This window comes from Gambusia affinis, linkage group LG15, assembly GCF_019740435.1.
Source record: "Gambusia affinis linkage group LG15, SWU_Gaff_1.0, whole genome shotgun sequence".
Classification (NCBI taxonomy): Eukaryota; Metazoa; Chordata; class Actinopteri; order Cyprinodontiformes; family Poeciliidae; genus Gambusia; species Gambusia affinis.
Window position 1 is genome coordinate 25,628,624 of NC_057882.1, and position 27,486 is coordinate 25,656,109.

Below are 27,486 nucleotides of genomic sequence, written 5' to 3' on the forward strand. Positions count from 1 at the left end.
CCTCCCAGGCTCACTCTCTGCTTAAGCTCTGAACCAATTTAACACAGAACGGGAATGTAGAGAGAAGCTTGACAGAGTCACTCAAATCCCCGTCTGCGCTATATTGGGGGCATAGCTGGAGAAAAATGAGGGTAAGAGATAGAGGAGAGGAAAGTAGTGTGTAAGGCGGGGTGAGAGGAGGGGAAAGAGACAGATCTACATTGGGATGAAGGGTGAGCGGTGCACTTATGTTTGGTGATACTAAACAAGAGCTGCTTGCAAAGATATTTTAACACTTCTCTTGTAAGCAATTGAATGCATCTTTGCACTAATCATTAAATGTATCCATTAAGCTAGTTAATGACTGCACATTTAAAATAATGAATCATTTAAGTCCTACGGGGCATTTTCCTGTAAAAGATTTAGCAACAGTAGCATAAGAATGTGACTAATGAGCAATCCAGCAACAAGGCAGCTGGAAGTACAAAAATACGGAGTCATCAACAACTGAAACATTTTTCCAAGTGGCATCATCACACATCAAAATGTTGGTTAGTGTTTTATTTCTAATGTTTCTAAAGAAACTCTAACCAGCTGGTAACAATCATCCGCTAGAAACCTTGTTACTTTGCTCATACAAATGACCCAAAGCCTTCTGGAAAGAAATGTTGAGGGCACAAATGTAGGTCCTTTGGAAGTTGTTTTCATCTTCAACATAAACAATAACTGAGGTAAAATTAGCCTTCCTGTGTTTACTCTAGATTCCAGTACAGGATGAACCCTCCGGTGAAAAACAGATCAAAAGATGAACCGTTTGGAAGAAATGGTGAGTTTTGGTGCATCACAAACAGACATTTTTTAGTTAACAGGAAAATTACAACATATTTAGCCCAACATGTTGAACTAGTCCCTTTAGAAAAAACTCAGGGTTTCTGCAGTTTTACAGTTTTCTGGAAGATTGTTCCAGATTTGTGGTACTTAGAAACTGAATGCTGCTTCTCTGAGTTTGGTTCAGGTTCGGATGCAGAGCAGAACCAGAACCAGACCCTGAGAGGCCTGGAAGGTTTTTTTTAACATCACAAAAGATAAAAAGCAGAGGAAACGTGTGATAAAGTCAGCATTAGCCGTAAGCTGCTGGTGTCTAGTTTCCTTATTTCATTTCATAATAAGTTAAAGTTGCTTCTTCTAATTTGCTCATATCTCCTATTTCAATTATGAATGTGACCCTACAGAGGAGGCAGGCGAGCTAAGCACATGAAAGGCTAATCATCCCAGCAGCTAAATGTAGCGCCTTCAGAGTGCGGCTCATGTCTGGGAAGGCCGAGCGATAGGCAGCGCCAGCGCCGTGACAGGCGTGTCAAAATCTCTTAGGCGTGAATAAACATCCACCTGAATGCAGTAGCACACGTGTTAAACCTCTGAATGTCAGTGCAGAGGCACATCCAGCTCAGAGCGAGTGTTTTTATGGATTAATAGTCTTTGAAAAGTCGGTGCCAGAGAAAAGCAAAGAGGATAAAAATAAAAATAAGTGAGTTGTACAAAGACATCAACATGATGATCATCGTCAATTAAAGACGGGACAAACGACCCGCGCTTATTCTGCACTTCATTAACGAAATTATTTACAGCTCTGCATTGACATAAAGTGAATAAACATCTGGATAAAATTTGTCTACTAGGTTTTGTTTTCCTTTAACTTGATGGTGAATAGATGGTGAGTTTATATTTATTAATTTGTGCTCATGATTCACATAATAGAAATAAAATCAAATCACTTTGTTTACATCTCTGGATAATTTAAATCTGAGAACAGAATCCTTGAGAAAGGCTCAGTAAAGTTTCCAAACAGAGTGGGATGTCAGTGGTCAAAGAGCGCTCCTGGTGTCCCTGATGTTTCTGAGGCGGGGGACCAGAACCGGGCCGGGGGAACATCTATCTGGGCCAGGGCGTCCATTCCACACAGCAAATGAAGTAATGACTCTGTGGGGAACAGATCTACCTAATGAGGAAGGACTCACATGACTGCTGAGGGAGAATAGCAGGAGAAGACGGAGCAGGATGGTGCTCATTAATAAACACTGTCAGGAGGAGTCCGCAGGGTGACGGAGAGTCTGACGTGTTAGTAGTTCAACCCGGCCTGATAACCGTCTCAACCCAACAGAGCTGCTGGATGGCGGCTCTCATTTAAAGTGACCACAAAAATTGGACTATTCTGCTTTTTATTTAGGATGATGAAATGAGAGGTTTTTACTAATAAAAGTAATAAAGTCGCTGATTATTGTTACTGTAAAGGTTTGGACACGACCATCAGTCAGACCTTCACTACTGAGCTTTAGAGGACGGCGGCTGATTCTTAAACCTTTCCTGATGTAGAAACGTTTCAGCTTCATATGGAAGCATCAGCCCATCTCCCAAAAGGAAGGAAATCTGCGCTGATAAATCGGTGCGTCCCTAATTTACACCTGAATTGTCGTCTATACGTGTCACCATTTGATCTGCTAAAATCGTTTCAGTTTTAGACAGAATAAATTATGAAGCATTTCTTGTTGACAAAATTTTCTGACATTTTGTCACCAAAAGAGGAATCCAAGCAGTGCAGACAGAAAAGCTGCTGGTTCGCTGTACTGTACAACCTCTGTGTACACAGCTGAAGCTGGATCCTGAACTGGTGTCAGACGTTAATCCTCTTGGTGAGTGCAGAGCGTCTGTGTGGCCCAGTTAATGGCTGCAGTCACCAGAGGAGGCAGAAGGTTAGTGAAGACGGAGGGACAGCGCTCCTGGCTGATGCAACAACTGCTGCTGCTACATAAATCCTGCTCTGATGGTGGAGGCTGTTCTTACACTGAAGGCTGTGCAGAAAATGGATGGCTGGAAGGGACTGGGAGAAACGTATAAAAATAGACTTGAAATCTGGAAACATCTTTTGGATTCCAGATTATTTAGACCTCTGATAATCGATTATTACATTTCTGACTCCCAGGATTTACACCACAGCTGCCTGCTAACACACATTTCCCACAACCGGAAGTGATTGGCGCCATCTTGGTAGGCAAACGCAGCACAAAGTCTAACGGACCCACGGCTTCCAGACCAGCATCGAGAAAATATGTAGAAACTTTTAACCAATGTGGGAGAGGAAGAGAGTGAACAAAATGGCTGCTGTTGAGATCAAACTGAGAGAAGAAAAATACGTCACATAAGCTGCCTCCGATCTCAAACTACAATATATTTAGTTTCCAACATGGAGGAGATTCATAGGATCAATGTTTAAACGGATTTAAAAAGGACGTAGCAATTCTTTGAGAAACAAGGTTCTGGCAGAGAGAACATGTAAAACGTGAAGGCTACATATCTGTCTTAGCTAGCAGGTAAAAGCTACACTAGCTAAGCTAATGTTGCTAGTTCAGCAGTTAGTACTACTGATATTTATCCCAGTATTACAGAGGCGGGTCGAGGACTCAGGCAGTTGTAACAAATTATTTATAAGTTAGACATGAACAAGGCGAGAGCTAGCGCTAAGCTTATGGCTTGTTTACTGTTGTCATAGCAACTGCCTGCCAAGATGGCTGGCAGCTGTAAAGTTCACGGCTGTGACATCACATGGGAGCTATGCATAGCTTTAGCAGGAAGCTAATCTTTTAACAAGAGTGGAAACCATTTTAATTATGCAAATAATTTGGAGCAACATGTCACAATATTTGATTCTCAACACATTCTGTCAAACTTTGCATGTAAATAACAGTTAATAACTGAATTAAATCTTTATGTAAAAAATCATTTCCAGCAGAAAACGTCCTGCCTGCGTCTGACCCGTCCACCACAAACATCATCGGTTTCAGTCTGGAATATCTAAATCTTCTCCATATTATCAACATTTATACCGATTATTTGAGTTGTTAAAATCACCCAGTCCCAGAAATGTACAGATATAATTAATTACTTGCTCTGCAGTTTATTGAATGTCGGGTTCTTCGTAGATCAAACAACCAAACATCATCCTCCTGAAACGGCGTCCTTCAAACTGAGCAATCTTTTATTACATTTTTTAACACTAAAGAAACCAAGTAATACACATAACATAAAAAAGGCCAACTCTCTGTAAGAGCAGCGTACACCTGTGAATTATTTAACAGACAATAAATCTATACGTTCTGTGGAAGAAAGCAAGCAGCAACAGGAAGTCAAATATTTCTCCAATATGGTCTATAATTTCAAAACCACACATCACTCCTCAACTTTGTGTTCATCACATAAAAACAGCCTGAACTCTGCACTTCTTATTGGACAAAATGGGATTAAATCCTAATCTCAACATCCTGTGGAGTTCAGACATTCAGGTCAAAACCTAAATATCAGTTCACAAAGTCAAATAAAACCAGAACACATTCACTTTTCTGACTAAACTTTCCACTGGTCAAAGATTTGGATTGAAATCATTTCCTGAGATAAATCACATCGTCATAACCCTAATTATGACCTGAAGGTCGCTGAAGGTCACCAGGTCCCCTGCAGAGCGTCATTCATCACTGATGAAGTGCTGAAGAGCGAATGTCCTAAACAAAGTCTCTTTGGACCGGAGGTTTTCTATTCAACCCCAGGATGAGATCCATTAATCAGCTGCAGAGGCTGGTGATCACAGGCAGAACCAAACATCTGTGATTGTCATGCTAATTTTTACAAATCAGGCCACTGATTGCCAAATGTAATGAGATTTTTAAAAGTGTAAATCAGATTATGTCCCTTTAGGCTGGAATGCAGCTCTAATTCTGCAGATTCCCGTTTTATTTCTTCACTCACATTCCTAAAAAGGTAAATTATTAATAATTCTCATCTGATCCAGGATGTTGGTTTGTTGTAGGAAAAACAAAAAGTTGACAAGCAGGAAAAACTTAAACCGTTTACTGACCTTAACTCTCTGTACTTTAGTCTGTAATAAAACCCAAACTAAAATATTTCATTATGAATTTAACGGCTGATCTGAGCTGTTTGTTTATCCAGCATGTTAATAATTATAAATGTTTTTTACAAACAGCCCTTTGTGGAAATAAACATCAATTATAAGATTACTGATGAAAACATTAAATGTTTTGTCCACCTATTTAAATAATTTGATAACTTTATTCAACCATTTGTTTAATTTTTTGGTAATTTTTGAAAATATGTAAATCTTTGAACAAATTGCAAACAGCACATTTAGATTTGCTCAAAATAATCCAAATTTGGTAAATAAAAATAAAATACAACTTAAATGAAAAACTGCAATAAGAAATGTTTATTTAGTTAACATTTAAAATTGTGTATAATTTAAAGTATTTTTATAAAACGCTTTTTAACAACTGGACCGAAAAATCACAACAGAATACAAAGTTTTCTGAAATATTTTCTGAAAGTAAGTGAATAAAAGCATCCAGGTGATTTTAATGCTCTCAGGACTTTGTGCAATAAATCTTATAAAATTCATTGGTTTATGGAAAATGATGCTCCCATTGTAGACACTTAATGTCAGATAGTTTTGTTAATTAAAGCAAATTAATCTCTTTTATGGTAAAATCTTTGTGCTGCTGAAATCTTTTTCAGCTCAGAATAATCCTAAAATAATAAATCCTGTTATTCTGCTTTGCCTCTATTCTACTCTGAATCATCTGTCACTTTTATTTGAATTTGGGAACTTAAATTATAATTTAAAGAACTGAACAGAAACAATAAAGTCCCATCAAGCCAGAGGTTTGTTACCGTCTCCAGAAATCCTGTAAAAAACACTTTTAACGACAAAAATCCAGCCAGGTCAGAGAAAGCTTTTCCTTCTGCTTCAAAGAGAATATTTGGTTTCCACAGACGGAGTTAAACTCCTTCACCTCAGCTGCCATGTTTGGCCCAGCAGGGCGACTGCAGCTCGGAGCGCAGAACCAAGTTACCTCGCCCAACTGCCTGAGGATCAGATAGATAAAAGTGTTTTTAATAAAACACGTGAAGCTAAGCATGTCAGGCCTCTCTCCTTGAAGAAAGATGAATTTTTCTTTGATAAGAAAACATGTGAAGTTACATGATTTACACCGGATCACCAAAAACGACAAAAATACAGCAAAACTGTCTGCTTACTGTAAATTTACCGTTACAGAAACTAGACTAAAAAAATACTTGGTAGGATTTAGTATTTTTACAGTGTAGAAATGTTGGCAGTGACGGATGTAAACACTCAGATGAGATATGTTCATAATTCAGCCTACGTGGCGCCAGCGCTCATCATCTATCAGCCAATCAGAGAAGACGTTGCCGTTCATTCAGGAGTGGGAGCCATAAGCCCCGCCCACCTGCTACGAACCAAAAAGACTTCCTGTTGTTTTCTTTGTCGTCTCCACCAGTAGTAACATTCTGCTGTTGATCGTGTGACAACGTGTTTCAGCTGAAAAACCTCCTCACTCCAGCGCTGTGATTCCTCTAAGCAAATTTATTTTCGTAATTTAAATTTGTGCATTTCTATTGTTAATGGAAATGCAGCTATTGTCAAAAAGTTGAGAAGTTATTCCAAGATCTATTCTTGAACAAATGAACTTTCAGTTAGAACCAGCACAGAGAAAACAGAACTGGCAAAATGCTACTTTGTAAGAGATTTTTACTTTTTAGGAAAATTGCTGCAACTGAAATCAAGAAGGTCTTGGTTTTTATTCCCTATTAATCAAACTTAAATCTAATTTTTATTTTGTCATTTGTCTACCTGTGATGTAATTATTGTGAAGCATTGTGGTCAGCTGTAAATGAGCTTCATGAATAAATTAAACTTTGTTGGCAGCGTGAATCAGTAGGTGAAAGTCGACTGACTGGTTTTGAAATGAAACCGGTTTTCACAGCTCAGCTTTTAGGCTCATCACATTTAAAGTGAATCTACCCTCCAAAAACCAGGAAACCAGGAAACCAGGATAAAAGTTTAGTTTTTTTACAATGTTTTTTATTTTTAGGCATAGAGATTGTTGGGTTTGATTAAAATGAACCAAGAGATAAAATTGCAAGAGCTAAATAAAAGTAAAACTCTCTGTGCAGCTGCAGTTAAACAAGTTGAGGCTGAATCTGAGCCACATGTTGGATCCAACAGTCGTGGATCCAAATGAACCAACGTTTCATTTCCTGATCCGTGTCGCCAACACAGACTGTGATTGTAAAAACCACTTAAGCAGCCAAAGTGAAACATGTCAACCAACGATGCCTTTGTCTGTCAACTGCAATAATTACTCACAATTCACACACACACACACACGATGCTCATGACTTAGTCCCAGCGTTTTCAATCTCCCGCTGGTTTGCATTCAGACATCAAGTTTAAGCTTAATGTGGCGACTGAACATCCCAAACGTGGATTAGATATGCATGCCGCTGTCTGCCAGCAACGCTTCCCTCCCTAATGTGACATGACAAAAAGTGCTGCCAGCTCAGTTTGTGTGCATCTGTTTTTTAAAGTTGTGCTGACATGCAACCAAAAATAACCAGAGCTTTAACTCTTTTTTAAACATCTACTGTGGAAGGAACGATTTTAAAAGGTTTCATGCGAGAGTGATCTGACAAGCAACTGGAAACTTCTCCAAACTCCTGATCCAGAGTTTTCTAAAACTGGCAGCTTTAAATTTTAATATCCAAATGAAAACCACTGATGTGCAGCATCTCTAACCGACCCATCTGGTCGTGTTCAGTAATTTATCAAAATGTGTTTGTAAGTCTTTGCAAGGTCTGAATAATCTAAGTTTGGTACATGAAAATAAAAACCAGCTGAAATAAAAACGGATGCTGTTTTTTTATTTAGGCAGCATTTAAAATTGTTTATAACTTAAAATATTTTTGATACAATCTTTAATCTGTAAGGGAACCATTCTAATGAAAAATCACAAAGTTTTACTTAAATATTCCTGTGAAAAATAACTGAATAAAAGCATAAAGGTGAATATTTATGTATGATTTGAGTGTGAACCTTTTTAGCCATTTAATGTCTGAAAGCAGCAGGAGGTTAAAAACATTGAGAATGAGTCATGGGTTTTGTTTTTTGGTTATTAAAAACTTTAATATCCAACTTCAAAAGTGTCATTTCTACTGGATCAGATCTGAAACTGACCTTCAATTGACAAGAAAAAGAAATGCTCATACAGGAACAACTGACAGAAATAAGAAATAAAATGCATCCAGCACCAAACACTCTTCACAAACTGTAGGATAAACCCAGATCAGGTTTTATTTTTCATCAATCCAAACCTCTTAGTCCTGTTAAAGGTAAGTTTGAGTCAGACCGGGTCGTTTCAGTTTTCCAGCCAGAAGCAGACTGACCTTTGAAGAAGCAGTCTTTGCTGTGCACCACGTAGATGCGCCTCCTCTCCAGGCAGGCGGTGCGGTAAACCTCGCAGTGGTTCTCGTAAAACCTGCCGTCCGAGCCGCACACGGGCACAAAGGAGGGCCGACATTTCTCCTGGCACACACACTCGGCGCGCCCGCTCTCCGCCATCAGCACACACTGCCGGCCTCTTCCACAGTAGGTCCTGTGACACGGGTCATCCTCTGCATCAGAATGAGCTGCAGGAAACACAAAGTACAAGATTTTACTGCTTCCTGCGTAAAATTCACAGCAGAAAATCACAAATTTCTAACTAAACAAAACTAAAAATCATCCAATAATGCAGCTTTATTGTAGTTGTATGTGGACCCGGTGCAGCGTCACGTCACACTCCAGATCCCAAAAAGCTGCTCAGTAACTCTGGCTAGCATTGGTTTAGCTGTCAAGTTATCAACATAACGCGCTAAATCTTTAACGTACGCCTGATATAAAAAAGAAAATGGATGCAGAGCTGCAGTCCTAACAGTCAACACCACGACAACTAGACAAGGTCAGGAAAAAGTTTTAATTAAGAAAGAAAATAGCGAAGGACAGGGAAGTAGCTCAGTTATGCTAGCTTGACTATGACAACCGTAACATGTAGATGTGCTGCAGAATTTGATGTGTTTACATAATGCAGGTACAAAATAAAAAAAAATAAATCTGACAGATCATCAGCAGAGCAGTTTAAATTAGGTAATCAACCACCGCCTGGTCAGCTTAGCTAATAGCAGCTTTAGCTAATCTACCACTAGTATGGTAGCTAAGCTAGTAGCAGAGGTAGCTAATCTATCACAGCGATCACTTATTAATAATCCCAAAATAAACATCTAGAAACCATAAAACTGGGACCGACTGAATGTTCTGCTCTCTATGTGGGAAACGTTGGAGTATTTTTTGGTGTCCTGATACAGGTAGTGGTGTCGTTGTCAGTTGCTATGGCAACGAGTGTGAGTGCAGCTTAACTGATACAGAGAGCAAGAAAAGAGTGGTTTTGAGTTGTTCTTAACAGTTATTGTCCCTTTGCTGCTCTGCCCCGTGTTAATAACAGCTTCACCTCCAGGTTTCATCTTAGCGGTTTTACTGCAGCAGCGCCGCTGGGAAGGGAAGGAAAAGAATCGTTTTTCTTAGCTCCAGCGTTGTGTTTATGTGGAAAATTTCCAAATGTAAACTCCGTTATAGACTCAGTTATAAACCGCATTGGTTGAATAATAACTGATCTTTGACAAACATGTAAAGAAATCAATAATTTAAGTCAACTTGATGACAAGTTAAACGTCTCCATCAGTGACAGAAGGAAAGGCGGTGAATCAGAGAGCAGAAATAGAAAAGCATAAACTGACATCATACACCTCAGACACAGCGTCGTGTTAACAAGGAAATACTTTTTTTAACCACTGCTTACCAGCTGGTAGGTGTCCGTATCAACACCTCTCTGCACTCATTTACACATTCAAATGTGGAAACTATGATATTCATACAGGAGCAGCTCCTGGTGCAGCTGCAGACGTAAGCAAATGTTGCAAAGCTGCGTGTTTTTCTTAAATGGACAGAAACCAAAGTGAAGCTGAAGAAAACCCAAACGTGTCCGTAACGTCGTCGTCTCCACGGCAACAAGACAAACTTTACGGCACCATAACATTGTTTTAGACTAGTTTAAATAATATAAGGGAATGTAATAAACTTTACAGTCTAATGGACATTTAACATTTTAAATATCCAAAATAAATAAATAAAAATGAATTATGAAGTTTCTTAGATGAGACCAAAGAACCAAACTGAAGACTTTTATCATCCAGTTTGGGTTAAAAAAAGATCATTTATCATGTTTTTAATTAATTGATTTGCTGATTCTTGCATTTAATTAAATTATTATTATTAACTCTAGTTAGTTAAATCATTTTTAATTAACTAAAGTTTATTTTTGGTGGGAAATGATACAGGGTTTATATCAAAATATAAAATAATGTAAAAGAAGAACAAAATGTTAGAAGATTATTTCCATCCTTCTCAGTAATCATAAGAATATATTGTTTGGTGATGAGCTCCACGTCGCTGACAGGTTGGGACTGAACCTCGTCCTTCAGAAATTCATATCTGGAAATTAACAAGATAAAACACTTTTTAAAACATGATGGAAACTCTGCAGAGGAACTTCAGGTTCTGCTTGGGTTTGTGTTTCTGATCATACAGGCTGATTTTTATTATTAAACTACTCTTCAAATTGTTATAAAACATCAAAAAGTGCCAGAAATACATCAGTCCAGAAGCCTGTAATAAGGATCCAGTCCTCTGAAACGAGTTATTTTCAGATAAAATAAAAGACTGCAGCAGTGAAGTCAGATCAATCTCCAGCCCTGCTGAGTTTCATTCCTGTATTTCCTTTAAAAAATTTAAAGCTTTTCTTTCTGTCACTTTATTTTTTTACCTTTTGATGTTAACAAGCTTTGCTTTTTAGGAATCCAGGCCAAACATAAAGGAGATGGATGGAGCTGCTGGCTGCAGCAATCTGAGCAAACAAAATGCACAACATGAAATGTTCAGAGTCGAGCAGAAGGCACACGGGACATAAAATGATCCAGATTACCAAAAACAGCTAATGTGTGCAGCTAAATCTGATACTGCTGCTCGTAACGTTTCATTGTAGCTGAGAGCCGACAGAAGCAGATCTGGACTGTTACAGGAGTAAACATTCCTCCCAGCTTCATCCTCGTCCTCCACTCTATTATCCCTCAGTGAAATAAGGCTGAAAAGCTAAAAAGCATATTAGCTTAGCGCGCAGAAAGCTCAGGCTGTGCTCTTATAATCAAACTGCTGAAAACAGAAATTGAATTTGCCTCAAGTATAATCATATCTCCACTCTCAGCATATTAAATAACAGAGATAATGCGCCGCCGTCGGAGGACAATAGTTTAGTAATTGCATGAAGGCGATTTCAGGGTTGGTGCTCAGAGGTCACCGGCAGCACACACACCTTTCACACACCTTACCTCTGCTCCTGTCTGCAGGGAGCCTGGAAGGACGCAAATACTCATTCAGGTTGGATTACAATGAAACAATGCATTTGTTTTATTGCAGGTGAACAAGAAGTGCAGAAAGAAAAACACATGAAATTACAAGTTGATCTCTCTACAGACGATCTGGAGAAACTCAACAATAAAACTACAAGTAACGCACTATAAAACATGGCCCGGATAAGAAAAGCTACGGTCAGTTTTTCCCAAACAAAGTTTGCTAAAATGTTTGGTGGTGAGGGACACTGAACATCAACCTGAACTACTGTAAAACACGGCGGTGGCAGTATTGTGCTGCTGGTTAAAACATTTGAGAGGCTCAGAAATCTCTGGTTGTTCTGCTGGAAACATGAAACTCAGAACAATTCTTACGGATCTAATAAAACCTCTACAGGATGATAAAATCTCAAAATATTCAGATTTTTGTTTCATTTATTGTCTATTATAAACTGTTGCACTGCAAAACGTAGAAACTAGACCACACTGAAACTACCCTATCTAGAACATGTTGGTCTAGATTCTAGACTCTAGATTCTAGATAAATTTCTCAGTTCAGTTGAAATAAAGCAAAACTTAAAAGCAACTTGAGCCAGATTTGATCTGAAAACGTTCCAGTTCTGTTGGCGGATGATTTCATTTACTCACATCAGTTTTGTCTCCAGTACTGGAAACGAGACCAAACTAAGACTTTGTGTAGTTCAGTGTTCACATAAAGATTCAGTCAAAACCATCCAGGAAATAAAACTGGAAACATTTTTTGGAACATTTTTAGGTGTATTTTCTATTTTTATTTTTACTTGAGTAAAATTTCTGGATTTTCTTCCCACTGAGTGAAAATCAAACGTTTTAAAATCTCCAGATTCAGACACAAACCTGCAATTTCTGTTAAAGTTTCTGAAGTTTTTTATTGAAAGAAGCTGATTTGGAAAAAAATTATTTTATTTTATGTCACTTATATGAATTAATGTTATTTTGTTCCTTAAAATATCAAAATTTCCACGTAACTTTATAGTTTGTATGTAATTTAATTTTTAAATATTAAATGATAATGTTTAGGCAATACTCTTTTACTCTTACTTGAGTACATATTTTAGTTACTCTACCCTCCTCTGCTAATATTACACCATTCATAAATGTTGCAAAAGTAATTTAGCAGTAAAATCGATAACGGCAGAGTGAGAAAGCCCACAGGAACGCCCCGCCTGACCCAACATGGCCGCTCTTTGTCATAATTAAGTGTTGGAAATGAGAGGAAGCTGTGGCTTGGGGTTCTGCCAGGTTAGCGGTCCGATGGGAACGCGAGGCGGACGCTGTGCGTAAGACGGGCTCAGCTCCGCTGTATCCAGTTGGCTAATTGTTCTGCGCGTCTCAACCAGGCATCTGTGGGAAATGCAAAGCAGCCCCGCTCCCCCGCCGCCTCGCTGCTCATGTCAAGGTCAGGGACGATTACAAGATCGTTTGTATTCTCCAAGCATGAGAGATTAAACGCTTAGCAACAACTGTCCGGCGGCGGCGGCCCTCTTCGTCTCCCTCTCAGCGTCTTCGTCTCGTCGGAGAAGCAGAACATGAACAGCAGCAAAACTGCATAAAAGCTACATTTACCATACAAAGCTGTCTGACATTTAGCTAAGTCTCTCGTCTGCTTTGTCTCTGGGCTGTTTGCGGCTGCGGCTTGTTTAACAGGCTGAAAGCGGCGGCTGATAATCCTCCCAGTCTAAGCTGCTGGCACAATGCTGTTCAATGGATGAGGCGCAGAATGGTGCCAGGACAAAGCCAGGCTGACCAACCGGGTCCGGTCCAGGCCTCCTGTCACTCTAATGCCGTCATTTTTGTTCTGGCCTGCGGGGCGCCGTCTTTCCTCCTCCTCAGCAGACCGAGCATGTCCACTCTGTCTGCTCCTTCAGGCTAAATCTGCAGATTTTCAATAAAAAAACTAACTTTCTCCAGCTGAACAGAAACTCAAGTTATTAAAGAGGAACAATCTAGAGTTATAGATCTAGAGTTATAGATCTAGAGTTAGAGACTTAGAGTCAACACACAGCTCCAGTTCTTCCAGCTGGAAACTAGAGATCAGGCTGACCTCTGACCTCTGGGTTCCACAGTGGGCCTTCTAGCAGCTGCAGAACTTTTCCAGAACCAGAAACTAAAGTCTCAGACCAGAGAAACTCATCCAGGCTTTAGTTTCTCTTTAGTGGCTTTGGTTCCTGCAGCAGCGTCTTCACAGGCCTGATTGACAACCCAACGGTCCAGAACGCTGCTGCTGGAGTTCTGACTAGAACAGGATAGAGACCGGTTCTGCACCACCCGGTTCTACACCACCCGGTTCTACACCACCTGGTTCTGCACCACCCGGTTCTACACCACCTGGTTCTGCACCACCCAGTTCTACACCACCTGGTTCTACACCACCCGGTTCTTCAGTCCTTCACTGAGAGACTTTAAACTGCTGGTAGTTTATAAATCACTGAATTAAATATTAAAGATCTGCTGCTGTTGGATCAACCTTCCAGATCTCTAAAACATGCAGAAGCAGCTCTCAGCTTCTATGCACCATAAATCTGGAACAAACTTCCAGAAAACTGAAAAACAGCTGAAACACTGAGTTCCTGCCTGGTTGGAGTTGATTTAGAGTTATAAAAAATAAAACTCTGTTCAACATTTTCATGCTTTTGATGACAACAATTAGAATAAAGTAACTGTGTTTTATGATTTTGTGTTTTTATGATGTTTGAACTGCTTTGTTGCTGAAATGTGCTACACAAGTAAAATTGATTGATTGATCGATTGATCGATTTCATCATCATAGGCCTAAACTTCAGATTTATTTTAGGCTTTGATTTTTTATGTCCTTCAGGAAAGATGTTTGGTTTTATTTTGGATTATTTAATGAAAAAACTTCTGATTCTTTAATAGAAACTGCAGGTGTGAGTCTGATGAAGTTTTGGTTAAAACATGTTTTTCATTCAGTTGGTTGGAAATCCAGACATTTTACTCAGGTAAGAGTAGAAATGCTTTAGAATAAAATTACTCAGGTAGAAGTAAAAATAAAATACTCCTAAAAGGACATTTTTTCAAAAAAAGTTATCCAAGTAAATGCAGGTAATTACTGCCCAACTCTGGAAATAAACTCCAAGAATTGGCTACAAAAGGTGTGTTGAAGATGCAACTAGGAGACTTTTACCTGAAAGTGAGTCGAGGTTCGATCCGATTAAAGTTAAAACTCATTTCATCTGACCAGAAGTTTCTCTGAACATGAGTGACAAGGCAGCAGCCATTCAGCAGAGCGACTGACATTTTTCACAATACTTTCCTTTTTCAGCTCCTTTCCCAAGTAGATGAAAGCGTGAGAGGCCCAGCGTGTCTGATTCTGCCGGGAGAAGCCACAATGCAGAGCCTCGGCTCTGACTGAGTCATTGTGGGAAAGCAAATGAATCCAGAGTGAGGTGTACAATGTGTCTCGGCGCCCTACGGCGAAACCACACAGACCACAGGGAAGGAAGCAGACTAAGAATGTCACTTTTCTCTTGAAGCAAATTCCTAAATCCACTTAATAAACTTAAGCTATTGCATAAGGACCTCAGGCTACGGTCTGCATCTAACATTTAAAGACAATCACCAAACATTATTTATTTTGTAGTTAATCCAGCCTCTCAGTGTTTGCAGCTGCTGATCTATTTTCCTCAGAGACGTTAGAATACCACTGAGCATCCCACTAATTAGACTGGAAGTTCATTCACCCTGCTGATGTGGGACGCCGCCTGGAGCAGGGCTGTATCATTCATCTCTCCAAGCTAAGAAACGCTACACCATTCAGTCACACAGCTTTCAGGACAATTTACGACCTGCTTCTGTTTCTTTCAGATTTTTACCCAAATGATCTGGATTCAACAAAAGGAGTGGTGTTTTCATTTTACAATCTTTTTAAAACTACAGGAAGGGCAGATGGACGCTGGATGCGTTTCTCCACCTGAGCAGAGCCCAGGGACGTCTGCAGATCGGACAGATGATTCTATTTGCCCTGCAGCAGCTGTGGATAATTAAATATTGAGACACACTGTCAAACACCGTCTTCCCTGCGCTGTTCAGTTGGACAAAGCGCTCCTGACATGCACACAGCGCTTGAATATCAATGGACACCTGCATCCCTTGGTGCTAGGTAAGATATGCTGCAGTGTTCACGCACAGATAAGGACTAACCTATTTTTGCTGCATTGTACCAAAGAATGTTATTTTTCTGGGTAAACAAAGGGATGGAGTAGGAATAGGAATTACTGGGCAGGATTCAGGATTCAGTGTGAATTTATAAGCCTGACATGATAAATTGTTACAGAAGTTATTGCAATAAATGATAACATTGTTGTCTTGAGATCATTGTCAAGTAATATAATGGCGGTATCACTGTTATGTTGACTAACATGGACTTACTCTATTTAGTAGGGAAACATTAATGTATCAGCTAAAATGCTAAGGTTAGCTTAAATGCTGTCAGTAGCAGGTTGGCTAACATTGACTTTCTCCATTCAGTAAGCTCAACACAACTAATAGATAAAAAATCATCAAAAATGCTTATTTGGACCTAGTTTTTCACCTACTACGTTGCCATGGTAACTCGAAAAGGCAACAGAAGTAGCATTCCCTTCTCGAGGTCAAGCTGCATGTTTTGATATATCTATGCTGTGGGGGGGAAACGCAGCGGTTCGAGTCCCATTAACGATGATGGAACAGAAATAGATAAAGAGACACCTGATTGGTGTAGAATAACAGGTGCCAACCAATCATTGCATCGGGCAGGCCGCAATTAAAAAGGCAAGAACACATTCTATTAGGCCTTAACTAACAACAAAATGTTGCTAATTATAATTAGCATGTTGACTGACAGTGAGTCACTCCACTCAGTATGCCAACAGTACTGTATAAGTCAGGGCATGCTGTGGTGGCGTAGGGGACAGCGCAACCCACATTTTGAGGCCTTGAGTCCTCGATGCGGCCGTCGCGGTTTCGATTCCCGGACCCAACTGACATTTGCAGCATGTCTTCCCCTCTCCTTCCCCCTATCTTATTACTGTGTTTACAAACAAATAGTTCCTGTTCCTCCACCCACATCCTCACTAAGACTCCAACTAGCTGCATGTGGGTTAAGCTGCTAGCAGCTGTCCGGCTCTCCTGGCAGCAGGTGGAGGCGCCTGATGGAGCCGTCAGCTGACATCATGTCTTCAGGAGCACCGACTGATTGCTGCACTCAGGAAACGACGGCCATCACAACCGTTCAGCCCAGGAACTTACTTATGATCCTTACATCCAGAGCTAATGAATTTATGGGCAGAGTGGAAACTGCAGCACCAAGAGCTGTTAAGGCCCCATAAGCAGCAGCCGAGGCCAGCTGCTCTTTACATTTCCTTCATTTGCATCTTCCTTGATCAATAATCCCGGGACGGCGAGACAAACATCAGGACGATGTTTACCCTAACAATTAATCAGCCTGGAATACTTTCTGTTTCTGTGTTTATTCATCTTTGGCGGTGTGTTACTGCATTATTATTATTATTATTATTATTATTATTATTATTATTAACATAAAAAGGATCAAAACTACGATACTATCATTTATCGCAATAAATTCTGGTAAATTTTATTGTGGTGACAGGCCTGCACACAACCTGACGGCAGAAACTCTCACTAGTTGCCATGGTTACCTGCAATTATCTGGCTGTTTTAGGTTTATCCAGCAAGTTGTCAGCGTACTACTGCTGTTGATCACACCGTTACATTAGTGACCCACTAATGACCCAAACGCATTGCATGCTGGGTATTGGATGAAAGGTGAGAGAAAAAAGCTTAAACTTTAGCGACAGGATATTACTATCAATATTAAAACTATGTCGTTCACAGATATTCATCTAAACAGGATGAATGTACACAAAACACCAGAACCAGGTTTTCCTAAGACAAACTCTCATTAACATAAAGAACTCAAATTTAGCCTGAAAGGGACAAAGAAAATACAATCATTTCTTCCCATTTTGTCACAATTAGTGAAACAGTAAACATGCAGCTGCAGCCATGAAGGCAGGAGAAAAACCAAACCATCAGAAATTAAAAACCAACTGGAAGTGCTGCCGTTCACTGGGCTAAAATTATTTTATTAGCCTAATTGTAAATAGCTTCAATAGTTGGACCAACATATTCTTGCTTGATTTATGCAGGCGACATGTGCAGCAGTCAGCGTGATGATCCACCTATAAGATGATTCACAATAACTAGTTTAGTTATAAACTGATAGTCAAGTTTTTAAATGTGATTTAGGTCAAACGTTATGAGCAGATTCTGTCTCATCTGATGTTTCTAAATTTCTTGGCATCTCCAGGATTCGTTCCTCCTGGTGAAACCGTACCGGAGCTGACAACCAGCGGGGCCAAGACTAGAGCCAAGTCAGTGGGATGTACAGCCTCTCACTTCCTGTTAAATAACAATCTGCTCTATGGAAGAACAACTGTGCCAAACCAAAGAGGACAAGCTTAAATTAAATTGGAAAATGGTGCTAACATCGTTAGCTGTTAGCTTCCACCAGGTCCAACTAATCTGGATAAATAAAATTAGAGCAGTTCAGGGATTAATGACTTTAAACACAACCTTACTTCAAAGATCTTGAAATATCACTTTAAACATCTATTTTTATTAAATCTATAGAGCTGGATAAATCTGATGCTTTATTTCCTTTTGTTTATGTTTTCAATTCTCCAACTATAAACTGCTCTTCATGAGTTTAATAAATATGTTACAAACTTTCCTCTTTTTAGATTTAATGATGAACAGGGAAAATATTTGATCCACAGTAAATTGTGGAAATAGAAAAAAACCATAAAGCTCCAAATTACCTCTAAGGAGACAAAGTGCCTTTTATTTTTTATTTCTCTGAGAAAAGATGGGCGATTTTGGCTGCCGGTGATAAAATGAGCAGAACAATAAAAGCTAAAGTTAAATATGTAGCGTGTGGGAATGCTAAGCTTTAGCAGCACATGCAAACCGCTAGCAGGTGGCATGTCAAAGCCCGACAGGAATCCTTTTCCACTCGGTGGGCTGCCCACTTCAGAGGACTCAGAATGATTAGGTAGAAACCTTCATCTTCTGGAATAATGAATTTCTGATACAGCCTCAGGAAAACTGCGGTAATTAAGTAGCTAGAAAAAATAAGAGAGTAAAAAATTAGCTTCTTGGTCAGGCAGTTTGTGAAACTTTGGAAATTGAGCCTTTAAATGAATTTTAACTGGTTGGACTTAAACCCTGAATGAGGAGAAACTTCATTCAGGGTGGAAAAGGTCTGCTCACCCTGCCTCCTTCATATTTACATACCAACACAGCAAACGACTAAATAAGATCTCAACTCTATTTTTCAGACGTAGGCTGAACGTCTGTTGGGAGGTAAATAAACCTCCTCTGGGACATCTCACAATCTAAAACTTCAAGGACTGAATTAAAATTTCATCTCTCTGTCTACAGATGCACCAGTGAGACAGAAAGAAAAGCTAAATTCTTGCTCTAGCATGTAAACAGCTGTTTCTCTTCATGAAAAATGCAGCATTTTCATAGCAGGGGAAGCTCATTGTTCCAGCTCGCTGCTCCTCGTCTCTTCATTATCAACAACATCTTAATCCCATTGATCCATCTTCAGCCTCGTTTTGCTTCCTCCTTCCTCCATTTATCTCTGTATTTATACACCTCTCTACAACATATAGAGCATTTCTGCTGACACCACAGCAGCACCTCCCTCGCTGCGGGACTCTGGGAAAACAGACCGAGGAGACGCGATGGCCTTGCTCCTTCAGCAGAGATGACTAATAACCCCTGCAGGGCAGAGGCCTGCAGAGCCGCGGCGCGGAGGTTCCTCTGCTGGGTGGGCTTTGCGGCTGCGCTCCACGCTGACAGCTTTGTGCACAAAGTATTTTATGTCCATTTGGAGGGAGGGAACATCCCTGGCAAGAACAGGTTCCTATTAAAGAGTGCTTACTCAGATATTGGAGCTTTAGGCTGTTCAAAGAGGACAGGACGGTTATGCTTCTGTGATTACAGGTTATTTTGACTTTACTTGCATTCTGTGAAAAAATGAGAAGATAAAACTTTATGAGACTGGAGTTCCTTCAAGACAATTTTTCAGTGAAAATATTTATGCAGCATATGAGTTCATTTTTACAGTACGGAGCCCCAGAGCAGACAGGGAGAAAATTTGTATTCCCTTGTAATAAATGAGCAAGAATATGGTAATTATTGAGAATACAGTCAATCTAAAATCACACCTTTAAACAGAATGAGAGAAAATATGTAAACTCTGATTAAAAATCGATTTCTTCCCTGCATGTTTATGTCAGTTTGTGTGAGGCTGAGATTGGACCGTCCCTTTAACCCTTTCAGACCACCAGCACAAAACACTCACACTGTCAGACAGACAGGAAGCTGTTATAACGACTAAAAAACAGAAACTGGCTGTTTCTATCTTAGGAGGGATGAAGGAGTTGGACAGCTTGTGTTTGATCTTTGTGATGAATTTCTATCCAGAAGATCTAAAACTTCAGATTTTTCACAAACCAGATATTAGCATGCATAGAAAACCTTAATGAAAACCTTATAAAGCAGAACGTACGGTGGCCACCATAGAAAACCAGTCAGTACTCAGTTATGACGCGTGAACTGTTCAGTATGTTGCTGTGAGAGAACACAAAAGAATAAAAGTCTTCCGTAAAATGGAGCCCCCTAGAGGACAGGAGGGTCGTTTCCTTTTGCGTTAAAAGCATTGCAAACTGAAAATCCTTCTGCTGGAAGGTTTTCAGTGGCTTGTTCCATGTATGACTGTGAGATATCTGAAGTTGGAAACTTTTTCTTCAGGATAGAAATGAACCACAAACTTGTGCAAAAGTAGGCGGGGCTTGTGGCTCCAGCGCCTGATTGGCTGACAGATGATGACAGCTAGAAACATTCATCTGAATTATGAATATAATCTCACGTTTACATCCAGACTTTACCATATTTAACCGCCTTTAATGGAAACAACACACTTACAAAATTGGGTTTTTTCAACATTATTAGGATTCAGACAAACATTTTCACACATTTGAAATGGAGACGCAGCTCTACAGGGTTAACTGCAAGTTTCTCCTGCTACTGTGGACCAATCAGACAACAGGACGGATTATTTTCCACTTTACTTTATGATCCTCCAAACAGCAGCTGGATGCTAATATTCCCACATCCCAGTGATAAAGGATGCTGTCAAAGTGAATGTTTATTTTCCTTGTGCCTCCCGTCCTGGTCGAACAGAAAACCCGACTCCTCTCCACCTGTTTTCAGGTCCAATGCACAACAACGGCGGCCCAGGAAGCCAGACAGCTCTGCTGTACTGAGGAGAAGGACAAGCTGTTTGGTCACACTGACTGCACCCGCTTGTCCTTCCACAATCACAACCTCTCATCGCCATCCTCAGAGGAATTTCCCTCTCGCTTTGAGCCCACCTGAGAACAGGTGAGTCTTCTGAAGTGAATGTAAAACGTGGCGCTTCGTTTCAGGATGAGGAAACTGCAGACAGATCACACAGGCTGACGTTTTCCTGACGCTGTAATCCAGATTTAACAGGTTTGACTCAGTCATGAAAACACACTGTAAAAACACTAAATCCTACCAAGTATCTTTGGCCTACACTGTAAATATCTCAGTACACTTGAAATAAGACAAAACTAACTTACAGTTTTGATCTTGTTTTGAGTTAATTTCTTAATAATGGAGAACAAATACTGTTATTGTTTTACTTATAAAAAGGGAATCTTATGTTGTTACAAATTAAATAATCTGCTAATGGAATAAATATTCTAGTAGAAATATGAAGGAATTATTGACTTAAACTTTTTATGTTGCTGAAAAGTTACTTGTAAGTTAGTTCTCTCTCATTTCAAGAGATACTTGGTAAGATTCGTATTTGCACTTGCCAAATTTATTGTGAAGAATGGTTTTGTCCATAGAAAAACCTTTTCTAATCATAATTTATTTATTAATAATGGCTTAATTGTTAAATATTTCAATGAAAACGGGATAGCACTGCTTTATGCATTCACAGTTTTACTTCACTTTTCATGTTTAATCTTTAATAAAATACAGGTTTGGGAATCAGTTCCACGTTTCACTGGTGACACAAATGAAAGTAAATTGGATATAAAGTTTTGCATTGTATTTTTTTTTTTAAACCAAACCAATTTAGAGACGAGAGCAGAGAACTGCAGGGTTTTTCCAGAGTCCATGTTGTGCAGCTCCAGGTTGAGAGGAGCTGCAGCTGCAGTTTGTCAACTTGCTTTAAATCTGTTGAATAAATTAACTAACAGCTTTAAGCTCAATCTGTCTGTAAACAGCTTGAGAATCCTGTCAACAGCCTTTATGTCGCTAAGACCAAAAATAAACTGCTGGAGGTTTGAAAGTTGGCAAACAGGAGAGGAGAGAATCCAAAGTAAAAGTAGAAACACTTCGACGTGTTTGGTATAAAATCTACTCCAGTACCGAGTATTATCATTATCCATCATTTAATGTTTTCAAAGAACATCATCAGACAGACCAAAATATAAAGTTAACTGGAAATTTGGGTATTTTAAGGTCCAGAGTAGCAAAGGTTCATATAAGTAAAAATAACAAAAGGATTTTTTACAGATCAGTTTCTTTCAATAAAAACCTTCAGAAGCTTCAACAGAAACTGCAAAGAAAACAAAGAATTTCCTCTAAAAGTGTGTTTGTGTTTAATGAACCACATTAAGCCCCAAAAAACTAAAATAATGATCTGAGATAAAATAACTGTGAAACAGGCGAAACATCCGACATTTAGTAATAAAACAGATTATAGTAACAATATCAACATTATATTTACACAGCAATCTAAGAGCAGAGTAAACAGTATGAAAAGATACACCTATATGTAATTATACTGGAATTAAATGTGGATTTCAGGAGCAGCAAAAGGTTTCAACTTGTTTTTTGTCAACTAGGAGCTGAAAAGATTTTCTGTGCAGCGAAAACAGGAATAATTCAATCTGTGTATGAGTTCTGGATTTAAAGAGCATAAATTATTTACAGTGTGTGGATGACATTTATGGATCTGGTTTCATGAAAACAAGTGTCATTTCCAACAAATATAAAAGACTATTTGCATTTCAAATATGGAAAAACCCAAAGAAACTTTACAGAAACACAAAGCTACATTTAAATAAAAATATAAATAATTTTAAATTAAATAAACACTAAACAACTTCAGCACATTTAAAAACTTTGATCAAGTAAAAGTGATGCAGACATGTTAGATCTGTTACAATAAATAAATTAAAAGCATAATAAATTAAAGTGAATAATTTATCGTTTCAGTCTTCAGTCTGGTGTTTTGGTCCAAACTGGCCTTTTTTTTTTTTTTACGGTTTGTTGTTTTCGGTTGATATGTTTGAACGGTTATTCCTCGTGGTTTTAGATGGAAGGATTTTTACTGTTTTACATGCTAACATTTTATTTGAGTGACAGTCAGGAATAGTTAGGATTCCTGTCATGACGCGTCACTCAGTAAATAACGACACTCTTAAGACAAAGTTGCATTAAAAGCGTCATTATTTACTGAATGAGGCGTCATGACAACAGTCTGATGAATTCGTGTTCATGTCAGTTTTATGCACAGCCCTTCAAACGAAGTGTCACCTTGGAACCGTTTCTTTACTTTGACAGAGCCGTGCTCCCAACAGACACAGCAACCAGAGAGAAAACTGCTCTTCTACGTTTTAACAAAATGAATGTGTAGATATACGACTTTATCCACTCACTCATAAATTATTCCTATAAAGAGCTTCAAGCTTTTCAACCCTGAAGGTCATGTCAGGACACCAGAGTTACAGAAAAATAATCACCAAAGCTCAGAAAATGACACCACCTTCATCTGATCACTTCCATATAAAAACTAAAAAGTAAAGATGATGCAGTTCAGCTGGCGAATTAAAATAATTTAAGTAATTTATTAATGGATGGTAGCTGTTCTGGTAATTACAGAGAAATGGGAAAACAAACGTATATTTATTTATTAAAACTGGTATTAATGGTTTCCAGGTTGACACCAGATCTGTGACCTTATTGGACCAGCTGCAGAGAACAGCGCAGGAACGGCGCCGACAGGAGCGGAGCGAAACCCGGAGGCCTGAATAAAACATCCACATCTAATGTTTAAGTTATGATTTGCCTCCAGGTTCCCAACAGGCACAATGGAGAAAATAGATGTAGAATATTTTTCCTTTTTTTATGTAACATATTTAAATAACAGACAAGAAGAGCGAAATCAAGAGTCAGATGTAAAAAACAAAACAAAAAAAGAAAAAAACCTTCAACAATGAAAGTAAATAAATTAAAAACAAAACTTTTCCCTGTCAGACATCTGCTGACCGAGTTCTTCAGTTTCATAATGCCAGAAGACAAAAACGTAAAAGAAGAGCAAAAAGTGGCAAAGACCAGCAGAAATGTGACCTTTCACTGTAAAAACACAAAATAGTACCAAGTACATTTAGTTCAGCTTAGAGTGAAAAATAACTTACAAATAAGATATACGAGTTTGTTTTAAGTTAATTAATTCCTTAATATGAGTAAAAAGTTCTAGTTCCATTAGATTATTTCACTTACAATCCGGAAAAAATATTGTTATAATTTAAATAATCTGTAAATTATCCTCAACTTTATTATTGAGGATAATTTGACAACTAAAAGCTCATATTTTGGTGAAAACTTACTTGCAAGTCAGTTTGTATTATTTCCAGAAATAAACTAGACCAAAATCACTTGGTAAGGTTTTGTGTTTTTACAGTGTTTGATCTTAAATCCAGCATTTCTCTCTCAGTTTGGGCTCAAACTGACATTTCATAATTATGTTTCTGTATAATTCATTACAACGAGAACTTCAGATGGTTAGAACTGAAAAGTTTCACAAAAACCTGCAGAGGACGTTTTTTCTGATTTCTTTGTTATTGCAATATTAAAAATAAACATAAATAATTTCAGACATCTTTCAGTTTTTTGACTGAATAAATTCTAGAGTTTCTACACATCCTTAGCATTAACTTTAATTCACATCGTTCAGGTTTTATGTGCTCAAACAATTTGTACAAAAGCATAAAGTGGGAAAAATGAATTTGTGAATAAATTAAATTTCTGTTGATAATTTACTGTCATTTTCAACAGATGATTCTGTGAACAGGTTGGGATCCAGACGGGTTGGAGCTAAACTTTATTTAGGAGCATCAGAGTAAACGGCGTCTAACATGGTTTTACACTTTAAATGTTTTCAGAAACCGTCACGTTTTCTCACTATAAATGTGAATGTTGAGATTTTCAATGTAATTAATCAACTCAAAGTCACGTATAACTGGGTCATATTGGTATGTTTCACTTTTTTCAAAAGTTACATAAAGAATATGAAGACTGAGAAACATGAAAATCTTATTTTTGCTTACATTGGCAGCATTGTCTCCTAATTTACAATCTAAATCCACGGAGAGTTTGGAGAATCTCCACTCCTCTGAAACCAGAGATTTCTGGGCTCCTGTAAACTCATCGCCTCTTTTGAAACCCCTCCTCTGAAACCGCCCTGCGTCACCAGGCTGCGTCACCAGGCTGCGTCACCAGGCTGCGTCACCAGGCTGCGTCACCAGGCTGCGTCTCCAGGCTGCGTCACCAGGCTGCGTCTCGTCCGTGATGAGAAGGGCCAGACAGATGCACACGCTGACCGCTCGCTGCTCGTCCCTCAGATGCTGCCTGGCATTCGCCTCTTTTCGCGTCCGTTTGCTTCAGCTCTCATTCTTCTAGCTTTTCTTTTCATCCTCCTCTTCTCTAACATCTTACATCAGGGGTGTCCAAACTTTTTACACATGGGACAAAACTGCCGACTCAAAAGGCGTCACGGAATAAAACCCAAAATAAAAACTAAAATCAATGAATAAAGTAGCCTGATATTTATTGTAGATACAAAATTGAAAGGATTTTTTTCTGTTCGGGTCACTGTGGAGAGAAAAACAGAAAACTACGCCGGGAAAAACGCCACAAACTCTGAAATTTTCTAGTAAAATTTCAAAAATATTTTTACAATTGAAATTCAGAAATCTTCAAATTCCTTTGTAGAAAATTTCTTATATTAATCTAAAAAATTATTAATCTTATTTTTTCTAGAAAATTTCAGGGGTTTTTTTGCATAAATGTGCTATTTATAATAAGATGGAATTAAATTTTGCACATTTGCTGTTTTAAAAGAAAAGTGTCCAGTTCTCAGTTTCTGTTGGACTCAGTTTAATAAATTTATTTTCAGTAATAAGAACAGTATTTGGGCCACTTCCTTTCAAAACGCTAGCTATGCTTCACCAAATTTAATAGAGAAAAAAAGCTGATTTGGTTGCAGCAAACTGGACATTTTTTTAAAACCTGGTCATAAAAACACAAATACTTTGTGTTCTTACATTTTCCTGTGTAAGAAAATTATGCTGCTAAACTTTTACCCTATTTACAAATTAAAAATCTTCATCTGCATCTTTGGGTCAAATATGTATCATTTTTAAATCAGTCCAAGGGCCACGAATGGCCCCCAGACCTCAGTTTGGACACCCTGGTTTAAAAGGTGGTTAATGTTGAACTGACTGGAGATTTTGTCATTTAGTAAAGAATGACAGATACAAAGACAGATACATTATTGGACTAGAAAACCACCGGAAAATGTACTGGAACCAAACTCACTGAACATTTGCCAATATTTGGCTAAAAATATTGTTATTTCAAGATTAGTTTTATTATATTTGAGATGTATGGAGAGTAACGAAAGTTTAAAGTGCCACACAACAACTTTAAATTTTAATTTTATTGGTCTAGTCCCCTAAAAACTTGGTGCTGGGAGGAGAGTTCACAGAAAGGGCAAGATGGGAACACTCAACTTCAATCAGATCACAATCCATAATAGATGGTCATGTAAATATCTTATGAGAAGGAGCAATGGAGAAAATTACTTAGGACCACACACACACACACACACACACACACACACACACACACACACACAACAAACCACAAGTATAGAAACCGGGCCCGGAAGCAGAAGATAACCATCTGAAAAGAAAAAAAAAGTGTAATAGAGGGTATTTATCTAATATTCATGCAGAATCTTAATGGAGCTGCTCCTGTTTTTCAGGTTGTCTGAGTGAATGCTCAACACAAACAGAACCACAGAACACCAAGACTTCTCCAACGGGATCCAACCCCTACATCACAAACAAATCTTTCTCTTTGTGTGCAACTTTAAATAAATAAAAAGTTAAAAAGGCAGTTACAAGAAAAATGTTTGGCACTAAAACCAAACAAACAGTGTTGTAAGGAATCCAGTCTGCTTGGTTTGTCTCCGGATCAGAGCGGATCGGGCAGCAGTGCTGGTGAACGCTCCTCTCACACTGCCTGCTATTCCTCCCACAGCCATGTTTTTGTATAGATTGTTTGTATAGATCCACTCGTCTGTCTCCCACTTCTGTCATCACTTTTAAACCAGGCGTGACAAATGGGGGCTCGTCCGGGATGACAATAGCAATGAGACTGCCAGGCAGCAACAGTCTTCAGTCAGAGGCTTTTTTAGAGTCACCACAAGACTGACTGCTACTGTTGATCCTTTCTGATGATTATTTAGTTTATAACACATTTAATTTCCTGTTGAGATTGAATTGATTTGAAATCCCAAATTAAGACACAAATGCTGCAAAAACAAACCAAAGCACAAACTTTTAGCAAATATTTTTAGTCCAGTTTCTAGTGCAAATATCTTAATACACTTGAAATAAGAGAAAACTAACTTATAAGTAACTTTTCAGCAAGAATAGGAGCATGTGTGAAGTCAAAGAATCCTTAATATTGATGAAAATGTTTTAGTTCCATTGACAGATTATTTTACTAAAAATATGGGGAAAATATCTTATTATTTTACTCTCTTAATTCCTTTCAGAATTTTTCCAACCCTCTCTATTTCCATTCACAAAGTATTTGACCATTTGAGTTTCCCACAGTGGCTATAAAGTGCATTTCACTCCCATCTATCAAAACTTCAGCTACAGTTAGATTTTAAATAAGTGA

At 38.6% G+C, this 27,486-nt stretch overlaps 1 protein-coding gene across 4 annotated transcripts in view; it reads right to left on the reverse strand.

Annotated features, from left to right (window-relative positions):
• fstl4 (follistatin-like 4) overlaps positions 1–27,486 on the reverse strand; it is a 173,122-nt gene that overhangs the window by 99,471 nt on the left and 46,165 nt on the right. For all 4 annotated transcript variants that reach the window (XM_044140379.1, XM_044140383.1, XM_044140380.1 and 1 more), the window contains exon 4: positions 8,287–8,529. In XM_044140379.1, the coding sequence (XP_043996314.1) occupies positions 8,287–8,529 (243 nt within the window). The remainder of the gene's footprint in view (positions 1–8,286; positions 8,530–27,486) is intronic.